The following is a 17,913-nucleotide window of genomic DNA, read 5'->3' on the forward strand; positions in this document are numbered from 1 at the left end:
AAGATGCTCTCCGTAGAAAGCCATCTTCGTGCCCAGCTCTTGTGCTGGCTATATCCATGTCCTCCTAGTGTCTAGCTGAGTCAGGTCCTGGCGGATGAGCCTGGTGATCTCGAACTGTGTAAGAGTCAAAGAGGGTGCATCCAGTGAGTACTGGAAGGGAGGCAATCTGTCTATGCTAAACCCATGCGCCTGAAACCATGATGTCATCTCCCCATACCAGCATGCTATATCTCCCTGCATGGCTAACTGTCGAAAGGACTCAAGTGCAAGGCGAGCATATATGTCTCTTGGAAGTCCCCACATGCGGTGTATGAAGGAGACAGATCTGGTGAGCGCCTCAACCACTAGTAGGGGGGCAGCTAGCTCTGCTCGGACAATGGCATGTGGTACTGAAGCCTTGGCTCTAATGAGCCATGAGATCATAGAGACAGTTCCCCTGTGAATTGGACGAGTTCTCACGCTAGAAAACTCTCCAATCTCACAATCTTTCGCGATGGAACTGTGCGTACATGTGGGGGTTTAGCAATTAGCTAATCCAGTTCCTATACAGAAGGCTCTTGCCTTGGCAAACGCGAATAAACCCCCAGATAAACCCCCAGAACTGTACATGTTCATCTAAGTAGCCCAACTAGTGGGGCATTACCATATGTGCCAAAGGGGAGAGAGAGAGATGCACGAGAGCAAATCATCACGCTACATGAGACAGAGGAGAAGGCAAGCTTTCCATTAAAGTTGGAGACCTGCACCCACTACTCACACACACACTGTATGTTTCTTATGAGTCATATCCACCTCCTCTCTCAACTTGGGCGCCCCCACTTGCTGATGGAAGTGGCAATTTTCACCTGAAGCCGCCATGTGTCCAGTTTGCCCCTTCTGAGTTAATTTTCTAGTTCCCAGTGACTTATAAAGTTATAAGTGACTTTCCAAGTGGCCCAGACTTCATTTGGTGCACACTGGCTTCCATACTGATCAGAATTCAGTGCTAACTGGCCCAACCAGTCCCAATCTGACTGACCCAGACTCTCGATGTGATAAACCTATTCAGCCGCAGCCGCTTCACACTGGCCATGCAATGTCCACTTGCACCTTTTCAAGGGTTTCGAGAAAAACAAGTAAGAATAAAACTAAATAAAAATATCTAGTACTTATTTACGGAAGGCCACAGGAAAAATACACCTCCTGGTAACACACCCCACCCTTGCAATACTGCAAGCGACCTCGCTTGCATGCCAATAATACATGCGAATATCTCCCGATATCACATACATTCTATGATGGGAATCCAAGATATACATGTGTTGCACATTTTTTTGGCCAAGGACATGGGGATTTTGACAGAGAAAGAGAACATCTGCATGAGATTTGAGTTTTGAAGCGAGCTTGAAAGATTGTATTATTATAAATTTCCATGATGATGCTCTCACTTGATTTGCCTTAAGGAGTTGTTTTGACAGATTATGACGTGTTTGGAAATATTGCTATAAAGCCCTCAACCTTGACAACTAAAGATCGAGCTCAATCACTTCTAGAAGCGTACCATGGAAGCCGGTCAAGAATTTGAAGAGGATGGTCACCAATGGATGCAAGACCACGCCGAGAGGGGCGAGCCTCTGCCTGTGCCGAGAGTGAGGAAGGGAGGGCAAGGCCAAATAATGAGGTTGCCGAGAACAAGAGGACCACGACGGCCGAGAGGGGGTCGCAATAGGTTGAGGGATTCCCCTATGTGTGGTGCCCATGAGGAGATTGAAGAATGAAAGAGAGCCGGGGGAGTTGAGAGAGGCCGTATGTGAGAGAGAGGATGAGGATTGGCTACGAGCCTCGTTGTAGGCCAAGCCGGGTGTGAACAAGAGTGTTTGAGAAGGCTTGCTTAAATTGGAAACGGTGTGAGAGAGAACGGGGGGATTTGCTGAAGAGGCGGCTCTAAACGCCAACCGGGATAGAGAGGCACCGCGGGTTGCAGGGGGTTCTTCAGGGCAAGGAAGCAAGAGAGCAAGCCAGGCCAAGCGTACCTTCGTTTTGGTTACCAGGCCATGATGAGGAGAGTCCGAGCGAGGTTGCCAGCATACAGAGAAAGGGCTCAGCCCTATTGACAAACGAGGGAGCACCATCGTGGTTTGCAGGCTATTCAGAGGATGAGGCCACGACCTCATCGTTTATGAAAAGAGATATGCATTGGTTCGTCCTTGCAGGAGATGGGAGAAGGGAGATCATGAGGCCGAGAAAACCATAGTCAAATGAGGCTCGGGCTACGCCGAGAGCAGAAGAGGAGGGGAGACTTTGCTGGCTGCACCATGAACTAGAGAGAGATATCTCTCTGTGTGCATAATCAAAGAGCGAGAGGGTGCTGCCCTGTTGCGAAGCAAGAGAGAGAGTGTACTCAGCACTACTGAGGATTAAAAGAGTGAGGAGAGAGAGATCTCTTGGTGTGGGTAACCAAAGAGAGGGCAAGCGAGCCTCTCTAGGCTACCGAAATCAAGCAAGGGAGAGAGGATTGTTGCCAGATGATGACGAGAAAGAAGAGAACTCTCTACAGGTCGTGAGTGAAAGAGAAAGATGAGATGGCTCAAAAATGGTTGCTACCGAAAGAGAGAGTGAGAGATGCTTTCTTCCTTCGAAGCCTTAGGCTTTATTAAAACCCACTAGGGGGTGCTCCCATAGGAAGGTATTCGAGGAGGATTGAAGAGAGCGATTTGTTGTTCCTGCAAGTCGAGCTAGAGAGAGAAAGAGGATGCTTGGGACGCCTGTTTGGGGTGATGAAAAAAATGTTGAGAGAGAGTCAGTGAGTTTGCCATGAGACTGTTGTGAGAGAGAGAGAGAGAGAGAGAGAAGAAAAATTACTGCGCTGCCCTATTGGGTGTAAGCCTGTTGTCGCGCTGCCCTAAAGGGTGTAAGCCCTGATACCTTCAAGCAAAGTGGAAGCCTACGAAGCTGCATCGACGAAAGGTTTTGAAGCCAAAGATAAGTTTTGTAAAGCTTGCTGTAAAAACAATATTTTGACTAGTCAACTTGTTCATAATTTCACAATATCTCGTTCTCGTCTCGATTTTCGTCTCTCTTTCAAACTAAAGACAACATTCTCTCTCTTCCTTTTTGTTGAACTATTAAGTGATCATGTTCGTGGATAATCATTGATACAATCTGGCATCGAGACTGCATTGCACATTCCTTGGCAACAGATTTTAGCAGCACATCTCCAGCCATAGTTCCTTGTTGGTGGGCTTGGGTTGGGAGTTTGTCTTTTTGTCTTTGCTTGGTTTTTCTTGTCCGGTCCTGCTCCATGGCCCAGGCATAGAAAAATATCCATCAGTGGCACGCCCGGAGAGACCCAGCTTCTAGCGTTCTCGCTTGAGCGAAGTACCTACAATTCTCAAAGATGGAGCTAGTTTTTCCTTTTCGCTTGTATTTGATTTTTAGGCTGGTTTCTTTCCTCGCGGCCATCTGGGATGCATTCATATCTAGGCGGGGGGAGCCCAAAAAAAGGGTTATTTTGCCGTCTGTTACTACCCAAACCTTGAATATTGATGATGATGTTGGTGAGCGTTTAGGCTTTTATAAAATTTGGGATGAGTTTTTAGCCCATTTGAGCGATGAAGTGGATGAAGACGAGGGCATTTCCCTTGAGGATATTGCTTGGAGCGAAGCATTGAGAGAGAGTGCGACTCTTGACGAGTGCATATGGGATGGCTTTTTGGCTAATGTAGTGGATGATGCCACTTTTATTGAATGTTTTCTTACAGAGGAGAATGTTGATCTACCTCTTGTTCTTTCCCACCCTCCCACCCTTGTTGAGGAGGTGTTGTATGGAGTGGGGTTTACACATTCTTCTGAGCATATCGATGATGATATGAAGCCTTTAGAAGGGGTTGGGTTTGTAGCAGGGGATACGCCTGTGATTGCAGCCACACATTTTGACGATGTTGTCCTTATTGAAGATGTTTGTGATGGTTCTAGTGTTAGCTCCCTTGATGTTTTTGATGACGATGTAGTTCATACTGAAAATGTTTTTTCGAGAGAGCAGCATGATTCTCTAGTTGCAGATCCCATGGTTACTAATGCTTATGATGCTTTTAGCCCACCACCTATTCCCCAAGCTAGGGAGCGACCTATTGACCAGTGGATTGTGAAGTTGACACCCTTTGATGGCGGTGGGGTTGTGACAGCTGACTCCCATTTACTGCAATTTGTGCAAGCTTGTTGGTTTGAGGGTTATGACATGCCTGAAGATCTTATGAGGTTCTTTCCTGCTTTTCTCACTGGGGTAGCTATGCAATGGTACCTTAGTATGATGCGTCATTCCCCACATTTGTTGCAGACTTGGGATGGATTGTGTAGAGCTTTTGTTGCCAGATTCTCTCCTATTTTGCCTTCTTGTTTAGTCTTTGGCAACCTGTTAGAATTCTTCCAAGGGGAGGGTGAACCAATTCTTGATTATATTCATCGTTTTCAAAATTTCAAGTGGAAGCATTGTGATCCCTATTGTTTTGATGAAAGGGTTTTGTTGGAATGTTTTCTTACGGGTATTTTGAGGGATATTCAATTTCATGTGAGGTTGTCATATCCAAAGAAACTTGATGATGCATATGCACGAGCTAGGGTTGTGGGGGAGGCCTTTGAAGCTACCACCCTAGCAGTCCAATGGAGGGTAAACTTTGAGGCTAAGCAAAACCACAGAGAGGGTTGTTTGAATGCTATGCCATGTGCTTCTAATGTTCCTATTCCACCATCTCTCACTCCAACACCTTTGCAAACTAATGAGGCACCTGCTTTTAAAGATAACAATTCTTCTCTACCACATTGGGTACCACATGTGCCACAACGTGAGTTTGTTTCCCATCCAAGGGGGTTTTGGCAAGATAAAGAAAAGAGGGAAAATAATAGAAAAAGGGTAAAATTTAAATGGAAAAAGAAAATCCCAATGGACAAGGCACTGGTCTAACCGGAAATTTTGGGTTCACACTAGCAGCCTAGTTTTCCCCGCAGGACGCCACTGTTGCACTTTTTTTTGGCCAAGGACATGGGGATTTTGACAGAGAAAGAGAACATCTGCATGAGATTTGAGTTTTGAAGCGAGCTTGAAAGATTGTATTATTATAAATTTCCATGATGATACTCTCACTTGATTTGCCTTAAGGAGTTGTTTTGACAGATTATGACGTGTTTGGAAATATTGCTATAAAGCCCTCAACCTTGACAACTAAAGATCGAGCTCAATCACTTCTAGAAGCGTACCATGGAAGCCGGTCAAGAATTTGAAGAGGATGGTCACCAATGGATGCAAGATCACGCCGAGAGGGGCGAGCCTCTGCCTGTGCCGAGAGTGAGGAAGGGAGGGCAAGGCCAAATAATGAGGTTGCCGAGAACAAGAGGACCACGACGGCCGAGAGGGGGTCGCAATAGGTTGAGGGATTCCCCTATGTGTGGTGCCCATGAGGAGATAGAAGAATGAAAGAGAGCCGGGGGAGTTGAGAGAGGCCGTATGTGAGAGAGAGGATGAGGATTGGCTACGAGCCTCGTTGTAGGCCAAGCCGGTGTGAACAAGAGTGTTTGAGAAGGCTTGCTTAAATTGGAAACGGTGATCAATGTTTTTTTTGGCATGCTGATGAGAGAGAACGGGGGGATTTGGTGAAGAGGCAGCTCTGAACGCCAACCGGGATAGAGATGCACCGCGGGTTGTAAGGGGTTCTTCAAGGCAAGGAAGCAAGAGAGCAAGCCAGGCCGATCGTACCTTCGTTTTGGTTACCAGGCCATGATGAGGAGAGTCCGAGCGAGGTTGCCAGCATACAGAGAGAGGGCTCAGCCCTATTGACAAACGAGGGAGCACCATCGTGGTTTGCAGGCTATTCAGAGGATGAGGCCAGGACCTCATCGTTTATGAAAAGAGATATGCATTGGTTCGTCCTTGCAGGAGATGGGAGAAGGGAGATCATGAGGCCGAGAAAACCATAGTCAAATGAGGCTCGGGCTACGCCGAGAGCAGAAGAGGAGGGGAGACTTTGCTGGCTGCACCATGAACTAGAGAGAGATCTCTCTGTGTGCATAATCAAAGAGCAAGAGGGTGCTGCCCTGTTGCGAAGCAAGAGAGAGAGTGTACTCAGCACTGCTGAGGATTAAAAGAGTGAGGAGAGAGAGAGATCTTGGTGTGGGTAACCAAAGAGAGGGCAAGCGAGCCTCTCTAGGCTACCGAAATCAAGCAGGGGAGAGAGGATTGCTGCCAGATGATGACGAGAAAGAAGAGAACTCTCTGCAAGTCGTGAGTGAAAGAGAAAGATGAGATGGCTCAAAAATGGTTGCTACCGAAAGAGAGAGTGAGAGATGCTTTCTTCCTTCGAAGCCTTAGGCTTTATTAAAACCCACTAGGGGGTGCTCCCATAGGAAGGTATTCGAGGAGGATTGAAGAGAGAGCGATTTGTCGTTGCTGCAAGTCGAGCTAGAGAGAGAAAGAGGATGCTTGGGACGCCTGTTTGGGGTGATGAAAAAAATGTTGAGAGAGAGTCAGTGAGTTTGCCATGAGACTGTTGTGAGAGAGAGAGAGAGAGAGAAGAAAAATTACTGCGCTGCCCTATTGGGTGTAAGCCTGTTGTCGCGCTGCCCTAAAGGGTGTAAGCCCTGATACCTTCAAGCAAAGTGGAAGCCTACGAAGCTGCATCGACGAAAGGTTTTGAAGCCAAAGATAAGTTTTGTAAAGCTTGCTGTAAAAACAATATTTTCACTATTCAACTTGTTCAATAATTTCACAATATCTCGTTCTTGTTTCGATTTTCGTCTCTCTTTCAAACTAAAGACAACATTCTCTCTCTTCTTTTTTGCTGAACTATTAAGTGATCATGTTCGTGGATAATCATTGATACGATCTGACATCGAGACTGCATTGCACATTCCTTGGCAATAGATTTTAGCAGCACATCTCCAGCCATAGTTCCTTGTTGGTGGGCTTGGGTTGGGAGTTTGTCTTTTTGTCTTTGCTTGGTTTTTCTTGTCTGGTCCTGCTCCATGGCCCAGGCATAGAAAAATATCCATCAACATGCTTCTGAAAATGTAGCGTTGGATGATTAAACAATCCCACCAACCTGGCTACGACAATATATCAAGCATAGAAATCTTCTAGTGTATGCTCGAGCACAAACTTCTCTAGCTAAATTCTATATGGAAAGAGTAGATACAATTGCTTAACTACTCTGTTGAGCATCATGAACCATGCTCTTGCCTTGCTCCAAAAGGCTACATCAAGTCACTGTGGGTTCCATTTGAAAGGCTTCAAGATACAATTGTAATAGCTAAGGTGAATCAACCAATTCAGACTCTTCCATCCATTTGGCATCCAACGATGGATAGTTCTTGAACTTCACCAAATAGCGTCTTGCAACCTTTCCTCTAACCTTTCTTTCTTTATGTGCCAATATCTGTTCAGGAACAAGGATCTCATCCAATTCTTCCACTTCGGGTTGTTCCTCATCAAGCATATTCTCTGGCACATCACCAACAAAGGGTCTTAGAAGGCTGACATGTAAGGTGCAACGGAATGAATGTTGTATTTTCTCAAGAGTAGTGATCTTTATTGCTCAATGTTCCTTTTAGTTCTTAGGGAAGGAGAGAGCCTTCCGTCTATGGAGAGTACTATGATCACGAAGAAAGTGAGTGGATATTGTGCGTGCAAGTGAATGAGACTGAGAGAAGGAGAGAGAAGAGATACAACACCCGAGAGGTTGTAAAACCCTCCTCCGAAGGCCCCACTCTCGTCGGCGAGAGTGATCTACTTTGATTGCACAAAGGTGTACAATGCGTATGCAATGGACTGATGCAATGGGACTATGCCGATGACGACGACGGTGACGATGACGACGACTTGATGGCTGAAATTTGTGATCTTCTAATCGCTGAATTCGGGGACTGTTTTGGTGGCTGAAAATGACTGTTTTGGCTGCGTTTTCTTGGCTAAAGTTGGGGGGACTTCTGCAACCGACTCGGGGCTGATCTGCTACGGTGTCATAGGCTGAAATCGCTGTGAATCTGCTGTAGATGAAGGCTGAAAACAAAGCGCTGCAGCAGAGCAAAAACGCTAGCAAAACGCTAGGGCTGATCTGGGAAAAAACGCTAGCAAAGTTGGATCTGCTAGCGACGATGAGAACCTGCAGTCGCTAGGGTGTTGATGTTGATGGCGAAGGCCTGCTGTGGAAGGAAACGCCAAGGCTGGGGTGAAGATGCAAAAACGCTAGATGGTGTGAGGGGGTACTGCTGAGAAGTTGCCTGTTGAGCGGGAAGCTCCGGCTGCCTCTTCTGCCAGAAAGTGCTAACTTGGGTTTGCTTATATATTAACTTAGCAAAATTGCCCTACCTACTTTTGTTGGAAAGTCACTTGAAAATAATAAGTGAAAATAACCAAAAATAGGAAAATAGGCTAAATGCACTGGAAAATTCCCCTAACTGATGCTAATGGATTCTGATGGGAATTCCGAAGATCATGTTGTGTGCAACCGGAGGATATGCATCTACACTCAGTGACTGGGCATGCACGGTCTACGAATAGACTCACAAAAGTGCCAGATCACTGCTAAATCTAGAGTGACTGGACTGACTGAACCCTGTTGTGGTGTAGCTTGTCCACGGATACATAGGGCTGGGATGTGTCACGTGACATGACATGAAAAGCATTATGTATTTTCTAGCCTTCTGGTAGCTTCAACCTGTAAGCTACATCGCTGATCTTTTCCGAAATCTGAAAAGGACCATAATATCGCATACTGAGCTTAGGAAACAAACATTCCTTGCCTTTCCTTTTCCTTAACCTCGCCTTTTCAAAGCGCAAAAGCACCCAATCACCAAGTGAAAATACAAGTTCACAACGGTGACGATCAGCAGCTTTCTTTTGCTTAGCCTGAGTCTTCTCAAGAGCAATCTTTATCTTCCTGTATGTTTCATCCACGTCTGCCTCAAATATCTTGTCCTTAGTCTACAAAATGGGCAGGACTTTCTTCCCTCCTTCCACTATCTCAAATGGTGCCTTACCTGTTGACATATGCACAGTGTTATTATAAGCATATTCAACCAATGGGAGATGGTGTTCCCAAGTTGCCTTGTGCTCTGACACATAACATTTGAGCACATTGAGGACAGTAGAATTTGCCTCTTCTGACTGTCCCATCAGTTTGCGGATGAAATGAAGAAGAGAACTTTAGTGTAGTGCCCATATTCTCAAACAATGCCTTCCAGAAAAGACTCGTCATACGTGGATCCCTGTCACTGACAATTGACTGAGGCATCCCGTGATATTCAAAGATATTGCTCATGAATATCTTGACCATGTGTTTTGGCTTTATCGTCTTCCTCACAGGAATGAAATGGGCCTGCTTACTGAACCTACAAATGATAGTCCAAATCCCATCATTGCCTGTTTGCGTCCTTGGAAGATCAAAGATAAAGTCCATTGCTATGCTTTCCCATGGCCTATCAAGGATCGGCAATGGCTGCAACAATCCCGGTTGCTTTTGCCTGTCAAATTTGACTTTTTGGCAAACTAAGCATGATCTTACAAATGTGTCAACATCTTGACGCAAAGCTGGTCAGTAGAAGAATTCCTCAACCCCTTTCACTGTCGCATCAATTCCACGATGCCCAGCATAAGGTGGAGCATGACTTTCCATCAAAATCTTTGGCCGTAACTGTTTAGTAACGCATAACTTTCCATGCATCATGAGAAAGTCATTCTTAAGCATATAGTGTTGATGATGTTGCCCATCAACAAGCTGGTCATAGATCCTTGCAAAATCTGAATCTTCAGCATACTGTGTCTTCATCTCGTCTAGTTCACAATGGTATTGAATTGACAGCTGAAATTTGGGGCTTTCGTGACAACGCATCAACCACCACGTTCTTTTTCCCTTGCACATGCACAATCTGAAAATGGAACATTGACAAGATGTTTGCCCATCGCATGTGCTTCTCAGACAACTTCGTCAAGGTTTGATGATCCGTTTGGACAACAATATCAGCCCCTAGCAGATAGTGTTTTCAACTAGTGAGAGCATGAATTACTGTCAACAATTCTTTCTCATAGACTTGCAAGTTCCTTTCAATCCTCAAAAGAATTTTGCTCTCATATGCGACTACTCGGCCATTCTACATTAGAACTGCACCCAGACTATGGCCACACGCATCACACTGAACCACAAAAGGTTTTGAAAGATCTGCCAAAATAATTACCGGATCTGAAGTTCTCTTTTAAGTGTTTGAAGGCTAAAATTTCCTTGGTTGTCCACTTGAAAGTAACTGCTTTTCCTTGCAGTGCATGGAGTGGAGAAGCAATCTCAGCAAAATTTCGGATGAACCTCCTGTAGTAGGAACATAAGCCTGACAAAGCTTTGAATGTCATGTACGGACTTCAAGTCTGGCCATGACCTAATTGCTTCCACTTTGGCGAGATCCATGCGTACCCCATCCTTTGAAATAATGTGCCCAAGGAAGTGAATCTCTTGCAAAAAGAATTCACTCTTCTTCGCATTAATGAGTAGCCTGTTCTTGCGTAGCTCATTGCTCTATAATCAGAAGTAATGTGAAATTTTATTGATTGTCCACCTTCCTTAAACTCTCAAACTTTCTTGCTTTTGTCTTCCAAAAAGTCATACTGATTGGCTTTGTAAAAATTCTTCTTCTTTGCGTAAAAGATGCTGTCATTAGAGTCCGAACTATCTGAAGACGAGTCCTCTGTAGAACTGTCAACCACGGGGCGAGATTTTGGCTTCTTTGCCTTTTTCTTGCTCTTTCCGAAGCTTGCTTTTTGCTTCGCCTTTTACCTTTTCTATCTTCTTCGCTGGAGTCAGATGAGCTAGAAGAACTATCAGAAGAAGAAGAAGAAGAAGGAGAACTGGGTACTCCTTCAAATTGAATACGCTGCTTCTACTTTCTTGCCTTTTCAAAAGTAGACTGACGACCTAAATAACACGGGAAGTCAGCGCCTTTCTTATGCTTTTTTTCGTGCTTTTTAGCTTTGTTTTGCGCGTCAAAAAGCTGAGCAATTCGTGCATCAACCACCTCTTCTAATTCTTGCTCTGAGTACATCCTGGGCGTAGGAGGTTTCTTGAGACCCGGTTTGAGGGGTGGCTCTGTGGTCTTCTTCCATTGCGTGTGCACCTCATCGAAAGAGGTCTCGCTCATATATTTTGCAAATTTTGGGTCCTTCGCAAAATTGAGCATCATCTTTGTTGCATCGCCGATCAATCGTTGACGCTTCATCTCTTCGAGCTCCGCTTCAGTAGGCCGAGGCGGGCCATACTCCTCGCCTGAATCTTCGTTGTGATCTCTTCCCGCATCGCTGGATGCTAAGGAAGTCGACTGATCTTTGCCTGAAGCCATAGGTGCCGTGAAAAAAAAAGATCGAATTTCCCATAGAAGAGAAATCGATCGTGCTCTGATACCACTGCAACAGACTTGGACACTCCAAGTCGAGAATCTACCACGACACCACAAATAATCACTTCAAACAGTTCACAAATCACAATTGATTCGACACTGGCCCAGCGGAGTTCCGTGCCTAGAGATATTGGCCCCAAAGACTGGCATCCCTTTCAGTATTTCTTTTTTTATTAATCTATGTTCAAAGTACAAGAGTGCGGGCAGGCCCTCACACTCAGACTCTGCGTCCAGATGCCCTGAGTTATGAGGCATGCTCACCTATTTAAAGATTACAAGGGATGCCAAAAACAAAGTCCCAAAAGCTGGTAAACTCAAAAGCTTTTAAAAATAAAGCAAAAAATCAAAAGCTTTTAAAAATAAAGCAAAAAATCAAAAGCTTTTAAAAATAAAGCAAAAAGCGTTTCTCTCTCTCAAGCTCTCTTCAGCCCCTAAATAAAGCAAAAGCTGGCTCTCTCTCTCTTGCAATTGCATAGAAAAGCAATGCCCAAAAACAGCACCAAATCTGCCGCAAAAAGAGCCAGACTTCACGGAATTCCGTACGGGCTACCACGTGTCATATGTTCCGCAATTTGCGGAGCTGCCGTACAACCAGCAACGTCAGCATTTCAGCATGTGCATTTCCGGGAGGGGCTCTGCCACTGCAAGAGAGATGTGTGTTAGGGTTATGCCACGTCACCATTTTTGTGACACCACCTCGCAAGAAGTTAGTTCCTGGTTGGCTCTAATCTACGGTTTCTTCCTTTGGCGTCCCGAAGTTACCAGACTCGCCAAACCCTGGACAGCCTCAACGTTCTGCACGCCTCAAGGACAAGCAAGTTTATGATGGCGTAGAGTTCGTGAACTTTGCACTCATGTCTCAGATTCAGGCTTCACCAGTTGACCTTCCTCGGTGGAGGAAGCACTCCAGCATGATTGCTGGAAGCGTGCCATGCAGACAGAGATGGACGCTATCAAGCGGAATAAAATCTCAACTTTGGTTCCCAAGTCCAACAAGCGGAAGGTGGTTTCTACGAAATGGATTTTCAAGACAAAGTACAAGGCCAATGATTCCCTCGACAAGCACAAGACGAGACTTGTTGCTCGGGATTTCACACAACAATTAGGCGTGGACTTTGACGTGACCTTTGCTCCCACCCCTCGCATGACTACCATACGCACAGTGTTTGCTCTTGCAACCAACTTTGGTCTATCTTCCAGATGGATGTCAAAAGTGCGTTTCTGAATGGAGATTTGGATAAAGAAGTTTATGTGGAGCAACCTCATGGGTTTCGTATACCAAGCAAGGAGGATTGGGTCTATCAATTGTGGAAAGCATTGTACGGACTGAAGCAGGCTGGACGACAATGATACCTCACACTTGACGAGTTTCTTGTGAAGCTGGGGTTACGGTGTACCTCATCAGATTCCAACTAATATGTTGTCTCTGATGGCTCTTTGGTCGCGATAGTGATTGTCTATGTGGACGAGAGTAGGAGGATAATCATTATGACTTGCGGTTTGCTGGCATTGTCTCTGTGGGTTGTACTTTGGTTGACACCAAAGGATTCGAGGTAGGAGATACACACATTTTGGCACAAAGATCTTGATCTAGCCACCCCTCTTCTCGAGGATGACTTAGGTGCAGACATCTTTGTCAAGTCATCCCTCTTCTCAGAGGACGACCATAGTGGAGACTGGTTAGTCTCGCTTGGAGGACACTCAGTTTGCTGACAAGACACGGTCTGTGTGGTCCTTTGGTGATTGTTGCAGCATATCGTCAAGTTTTTCAATGCACAACCTACAGCTACTCCATCCTAGTGCCACACCTCAAGGACTGCCATCCCATACCACCAACCCCACACCCTAGCTTGGTTGTTTGTGTTGGGTTCAAGCCCTCTTTCGGTCAACCCGTGAGAACAAGACTCAAGGCATGCAGCTATAGGCCATCAGATTAGTTGAGTTTGCATGTGGAAAAGGTGTGGTAGACATCACCTTGCAAAAGCTATGTAAGGACTCATTTTTATTAATAGAGTGAAATAGAGAGTAGCGTGTGTTTTTCTCTGCATACTGTGTCGAGTTCCTCTCTCTCTCTCTCTCTCTCTCTCTCTCTCTCTCTCTCTCTCTCTCTCTCTCTCTCTCTCTCTCTCTCTCTCTCATCCTTCTCTGCACCAACATGGCTCCCTAGCTCCAACCACAACAACTGGTATCAGAGTCCTATCGGGCCTCGGCTCTCGGCTCTCGGCTCCCGACTCAAGCTCGCGGGTACAGCCGCCTGCAGAGGGAAACACAAAGATGTCGACCTGCTCAAATCCGACCAAAAACGGCATCAACCTGATCGCCCTACTGTTGTAAGGCTTTTTCAACACATCAGCCTCTGCTAAAACACTCGCCATCGCTCGCTGTGAGCTTCCTTATAATCGGCGTTGTCGCCTGCAGAGAGCTCGCCATGACAGTTTGAGTTTTTGTTATTTTTATCTAGTTTCACACTTTAATCAAGTGGCCAATGTCCATTAACCCTTTAAGCAAAAGGGATGTCACACCCCCGTGCTCGCAAAAGGGATTTCATGCTCAATGCTCAATGCTCAGTTTTCACGTTTAAGCTACTGCAAATAGGCTATTGAATGCAATTCAGTTGTTGCCAACTCTTTCAAGCAGTGTTGAAGGTTTGGCAAAAGGCAATTCAACATTCTATTAACCAAGGTCGACGATCATTATTTGCAAGCATAGCAAACAAGACCAAGATATCCTTGACATATCGAATATGGCCTCAAAGGTGGATAAATTCAACGGATCTGGCTTCCACACTTGGCAAATCAAAGTTAAAGGCTATTTGATGCGCAAAAATTTATGGAACGTGGTTAAGCCTCTCGCAGCCGACGAATTCGGAACATCTGCTGCAGTTACAAGGGCATTATCTGCCGAGCTACAAAGAAAAGACGAACAAGCTTTTGGTATTATCCTAACCTCCTTAGAAGACGATTTTATTCATTATTTGGACGATGTTGATTCTTCAAGTGCTGCCTGGATAGAGTTAGAGAAGCTTTTCGGTGCCAAAGCTAAGTATTCAAAAATGAGTTTAAAAATGGAATTATATTCCATCCGCATGCGTGAAGATGAAAATATTGCAGCTTTAGCCAATAGACTGAAGAGTATTAGAACTCAACTTGTTTATGTCGAAGCTTCAGTACGAGAAGAAGATCTCATAGCCATTTTGTTAAAAAGTTTGACTGACAAATTTCATCAGATTGTTACTATTTTAAAAGAGAAAGATCCGCTGCCCTCCTTGGATGGTATCATCAATTCATTGCAGGAAGAAGAACACAGGGTACCTAGTACCAATTCTACTATTATTCCCAGTGCATATACAGTCTCCAATGCCGTACCCCCCACCAGTTCTTCTGATACTTCCAGTGCATATGCAGTCACTAAATCTGCTACTACAACAGCTTCATCTCAACCATTCAATGGAACCAGATCTAGTGCCATTTGTGGGCGCAACAATCATCAGACGAAAGACTGTTTCAAGAAGAATCCTTGTGTTCACTGTGGTAAAACAAATCATCCGTCAAATAAGTGCTTTCAAAAGGGTAAAACTCAAATTCATGTGGTTGAGGGAGACACTGAATCTCAAATATATTCTGTTGATGAGGAAATTTATTAGATCAACTCTTTTCATGTTGTTTAGTCAAAATAAATTGTACGCGTTATAGACACTGCCACAAAGATAAGTGGTAAGACCTCCCAATTTTTATCAGCTCTCAGCCCATTTTTGTTGCACTCTCATGAGGTTATTGGGTACACCATAAACCCAAGGTTTGGCAGTGAACCAAAAACTCCAATTTTGGTAGCTAACTTTTCTGACCTACACCCTATCTGTTCAAGGGGGGGTTATTGATCTAGCACCAGGTTATGTATAAACCAGAAATCCTTGGTTGTGAGAGAACCTAAACCTCACGATTGACGAGTACACCAAAAACTCGAGGTATCATGAGTTGCTTGTCTAGTTCGGGCTTGAGGAGGGGATTGTTGGGTTCAAGCCCTCTTTCGGTCAGCCCGTGAGAACAAGACTCGAGGCATGCAGCTATAGGCCATCAGATTAGTTGAGTTTGCATGTGGAAAAGGTGTGGTAGACATCACCGTGCAAAAGCTATGTAAGGACTCATTTTTATTAATAGAGTGAAATAGAGAGTAGCGTGTGTTTTCTCTGCATATTGTGTCGAGTTCCTCTCTCTCTCTCTCTCTCTCTCTCTCTCTCTCTCTCTCTCTCTCTCTCTCTCTCTCTCTCTCTCTCTCTCGTCCTTCTCTGAACTGCCATGGCTCCCTAGCTCCAACCACAACAGTTTGTTGAAGCAAGGGTTTGTAGTCTAATGTGGTGATCATACAAGATAGCTCACAAATGAGCCCAGGGTCTTATTTATAGGACTTCATATCTGCCCTAACAAAGGGCCTACTTCACACCGCCAAGAAATAACTCAGGCACCCACCGTAATGCTAAGGGACATAACACTCATGATAAATATCGGGGTGCTCAATTGCACGGCGCTTTAGGTGACCAAAGGTCCTGGTCAACTTTTTCTTTAGAGGCCAAGCATGTGTTCAAACATATCAAACATCAATGTTTAAGCATGCATCCCTATTAGACAGAACACGAGTATGTGTAGTGCTCTACAACTCTCGCTGCTATCGGTGAGGTAGAGGGTTCCAGGTCCCTAATATGACAGATGGGTGCCCACTGCGTTTTGATTGAAGCCAGTCACATCCAACCAGCTGGAAAGGGGGGTATCACAAAGGCGAGAACCATGAAATTTGTCTAAGACCAACATGTACTTTGCCAATGTATGATCTTCTAGTAGGCACCAAACCCAACAGACAAGATGGTCAGAAACGGCAGCAGTGTTACAATGCCTCACTGACAGTACGCAAATGACCTAAGAACTGGATCTATGGACAAAGGCAGTCCAGGACTGTAATGTTTCAAAATGCAATAGGTCACAAACCGACTTGCGTTTACTACTACATTTATTGGCAGAAATAAGGAGGGACGTACCAGAATCCTCAATGCAAAGTTCGCCCTCGATTTGTGAAAATCTGCTGCTACAGAGCTGCAACTGGAGCGAGTAGAGAATGAAGGGCAAACGTGCGTCGGCACAATGTTCGTCCTCCTGGAGTCTAAGGGGATGCGTTGATGCGTGTAAATTACGTATGAATGTATGCGTGACACGAGCCTTCAAGAGTATTTTCTTTTTTGAAAATCGTTGGTCCTGGACACTTATTTATTTGTGTTGAATGGTAGGGTTTGTATTTTTAGCGAAGTGGATGAGAGAAAAACTCACTCTGCATGCACACACACGCACATGCCAATTTGTAGACGAGACAATGAGTCCTAGGTACTTCAAGATTGGGTGCGGAAGGAGAGATCTGCAATGAGTGGCTAACGGAAGCAACAATCAACAATTGTGGTTGCGGCAATCAATATTTGTCATTGCTTGTAGGTTGGCAAGGGGCATAGCGATGTCAAAGATGTTTGTGCTTTAGGGGAGATCGGGTAGGTGTCGGGATTTTGGCTATGAGTAGAGTTAAACAAGCTCTGATGTGATCAAAAGCTAAACACTCAAGAGAGTATCATGCTCAGGCTCACAAAATTTTTGGGGACATAAAGTGCATAGTCAATGAGACTCTTCGTAGATGCCCCAATGCCCTGCCTTGCATCATAGAGAATCATAGCTAAGTTGGATTGTAGAAGGTGAAAACTGACTTCTAGAGATGCCTTGCATGGGGGCTTTCAACAATTTCTAAAGGATGTAGCACGAAAACTCTTAACTCTATGCAAGACATATTTCAAATTTAAAAACCAAAGAATACCCAGTATGACTACTTTCTTTTGAGTTTTGAGAATCTTTCTCTTATTTCAATGGGGAGTTGTTTTCGTGATCCATTGTAAGTACAATTCCAGTTTGACAGGATCTTTTGCTTATTCTTTAGAACCGGTCATGTCTATAGGAGCACCATTTTTTTTGGGGCATGACCCTGCTTGTGAATGATAAATCACTTAGTAAGTCTTGATGGTCACTTCTTAGACTCTTCATACGTGTTTTCAAGGAAATAAGTTCTCAACGGCCAAGGGGTTGTAGATAAGTTCCCTCTACCAATTTGCTTACAATCAGTACTAGTAGCAAAGGTAGCCAATGATGGTACCCATCTACCTATTGGTTTAAGTAGTTTACTTTTGGAATATGAACAAGGGTTTTAGGTTGCTAGGACAAGGCCAAAAGTGCTTGGACATAAATAAAACCAAGGACTTTTCCCAGTTGCGCAACAATGTTGCATAACTTGTTTTGATGCAAGTGACATAGTCATGCATAGTATTCGGTAGCAGTTAGAGATCAAAGTGCCAGATACCTCCTCTGATATTTTTCCTTCCCTATTAATTTTCCTAATGATGGAATGGAGGGTCCACTTTGGGTCTTATCTACTCTTTGTGTGGTCATCTCTCTGAAGATAATCAGAGGCCTACAAGGTGGCGAT

The 17,913-nt window shown here is 44.7% G+C and overlaps 2 protein-coding genes across 2 annotated transcripts in view; one reads left to right on the forward strand and one right to left on the reverse strand.

Annotated features, from left to right (window-relative positions):
• The window catches only part of RAB18 (RAB GTPASE HOMOLOG B18), a 30,306-nt gene extending 13,707 nt beyond the window's left edge, over window positions 1-16,599 (reverse strand). Inside the window, exon 1 of the mRNA XM_086505572.1 lies at window positions 16,436-16,599. The gene's annotated coding sequence lies outside the window, so the exon portion shown is untranslated. The remainder of the gene's footprint in view (window positions 1-16,435) is intronic.
• Window positions 1,542-5,949, forward strand: LOC147419900 (uncharacterized). Its single transcript, XM_086505855.1, has 4 exons — window positions 1,542-1,628; window positions 1,964-2,178; window positions 3,418-4,820; window positions 5,747-5,949. Exons 1-4 carry the CDS (start codon window positions 1,542-1,544, stop codon window positions 5,947-5,949), a joined length of 1,908 nt encoding a protein of 635 aa, XP_086361981.1.
• Window positions 16,600-17,913: the final 1,314 nt, after the last annotated feature.

Source organism: Adiantum capillus-veneris, chromosome 29, assembly GCF_014529385.1.
Source record: "Adiantum capillus-veneris isolate H3 chromosome 29, ASM1452938v2, whole genome shotgun sequence".
In the NCBI taxonomy this organism is placed as follows: Eukaryota; Viridiplantae; Streptophyta; class Polypodiopsida; order Polypodiales; family Pteridaceae; genus Adiantum; species Adiantum capillus-veneris.

Excerpts from the sequence above, each read along its gene's own strand:
- LOC147419900 (XM_086505855.1), top strand. The coding sequence starts at position 1,542 with ATGGAAGCCGGTCAAGAATTTGAAGAGGATGGTCACCAATGGATGCAA. Across the intron at positions 1,629-1,963 it reads AGCCTCTGCCTGTGCCGAGA|GGGGTTCTTCAGGGCAAGGA; the intron begins GTGAGGAAGGGA and ends CGCGGGTTGCAG. Across the intron at positions 2,179-3,417 it reads ATGAAAAGAGATATGCATTG|GCTGGTTTCTTTCCTCGCGG; the intron begins GTTCGTCCTTGC and ends TTTGATTTTTAG.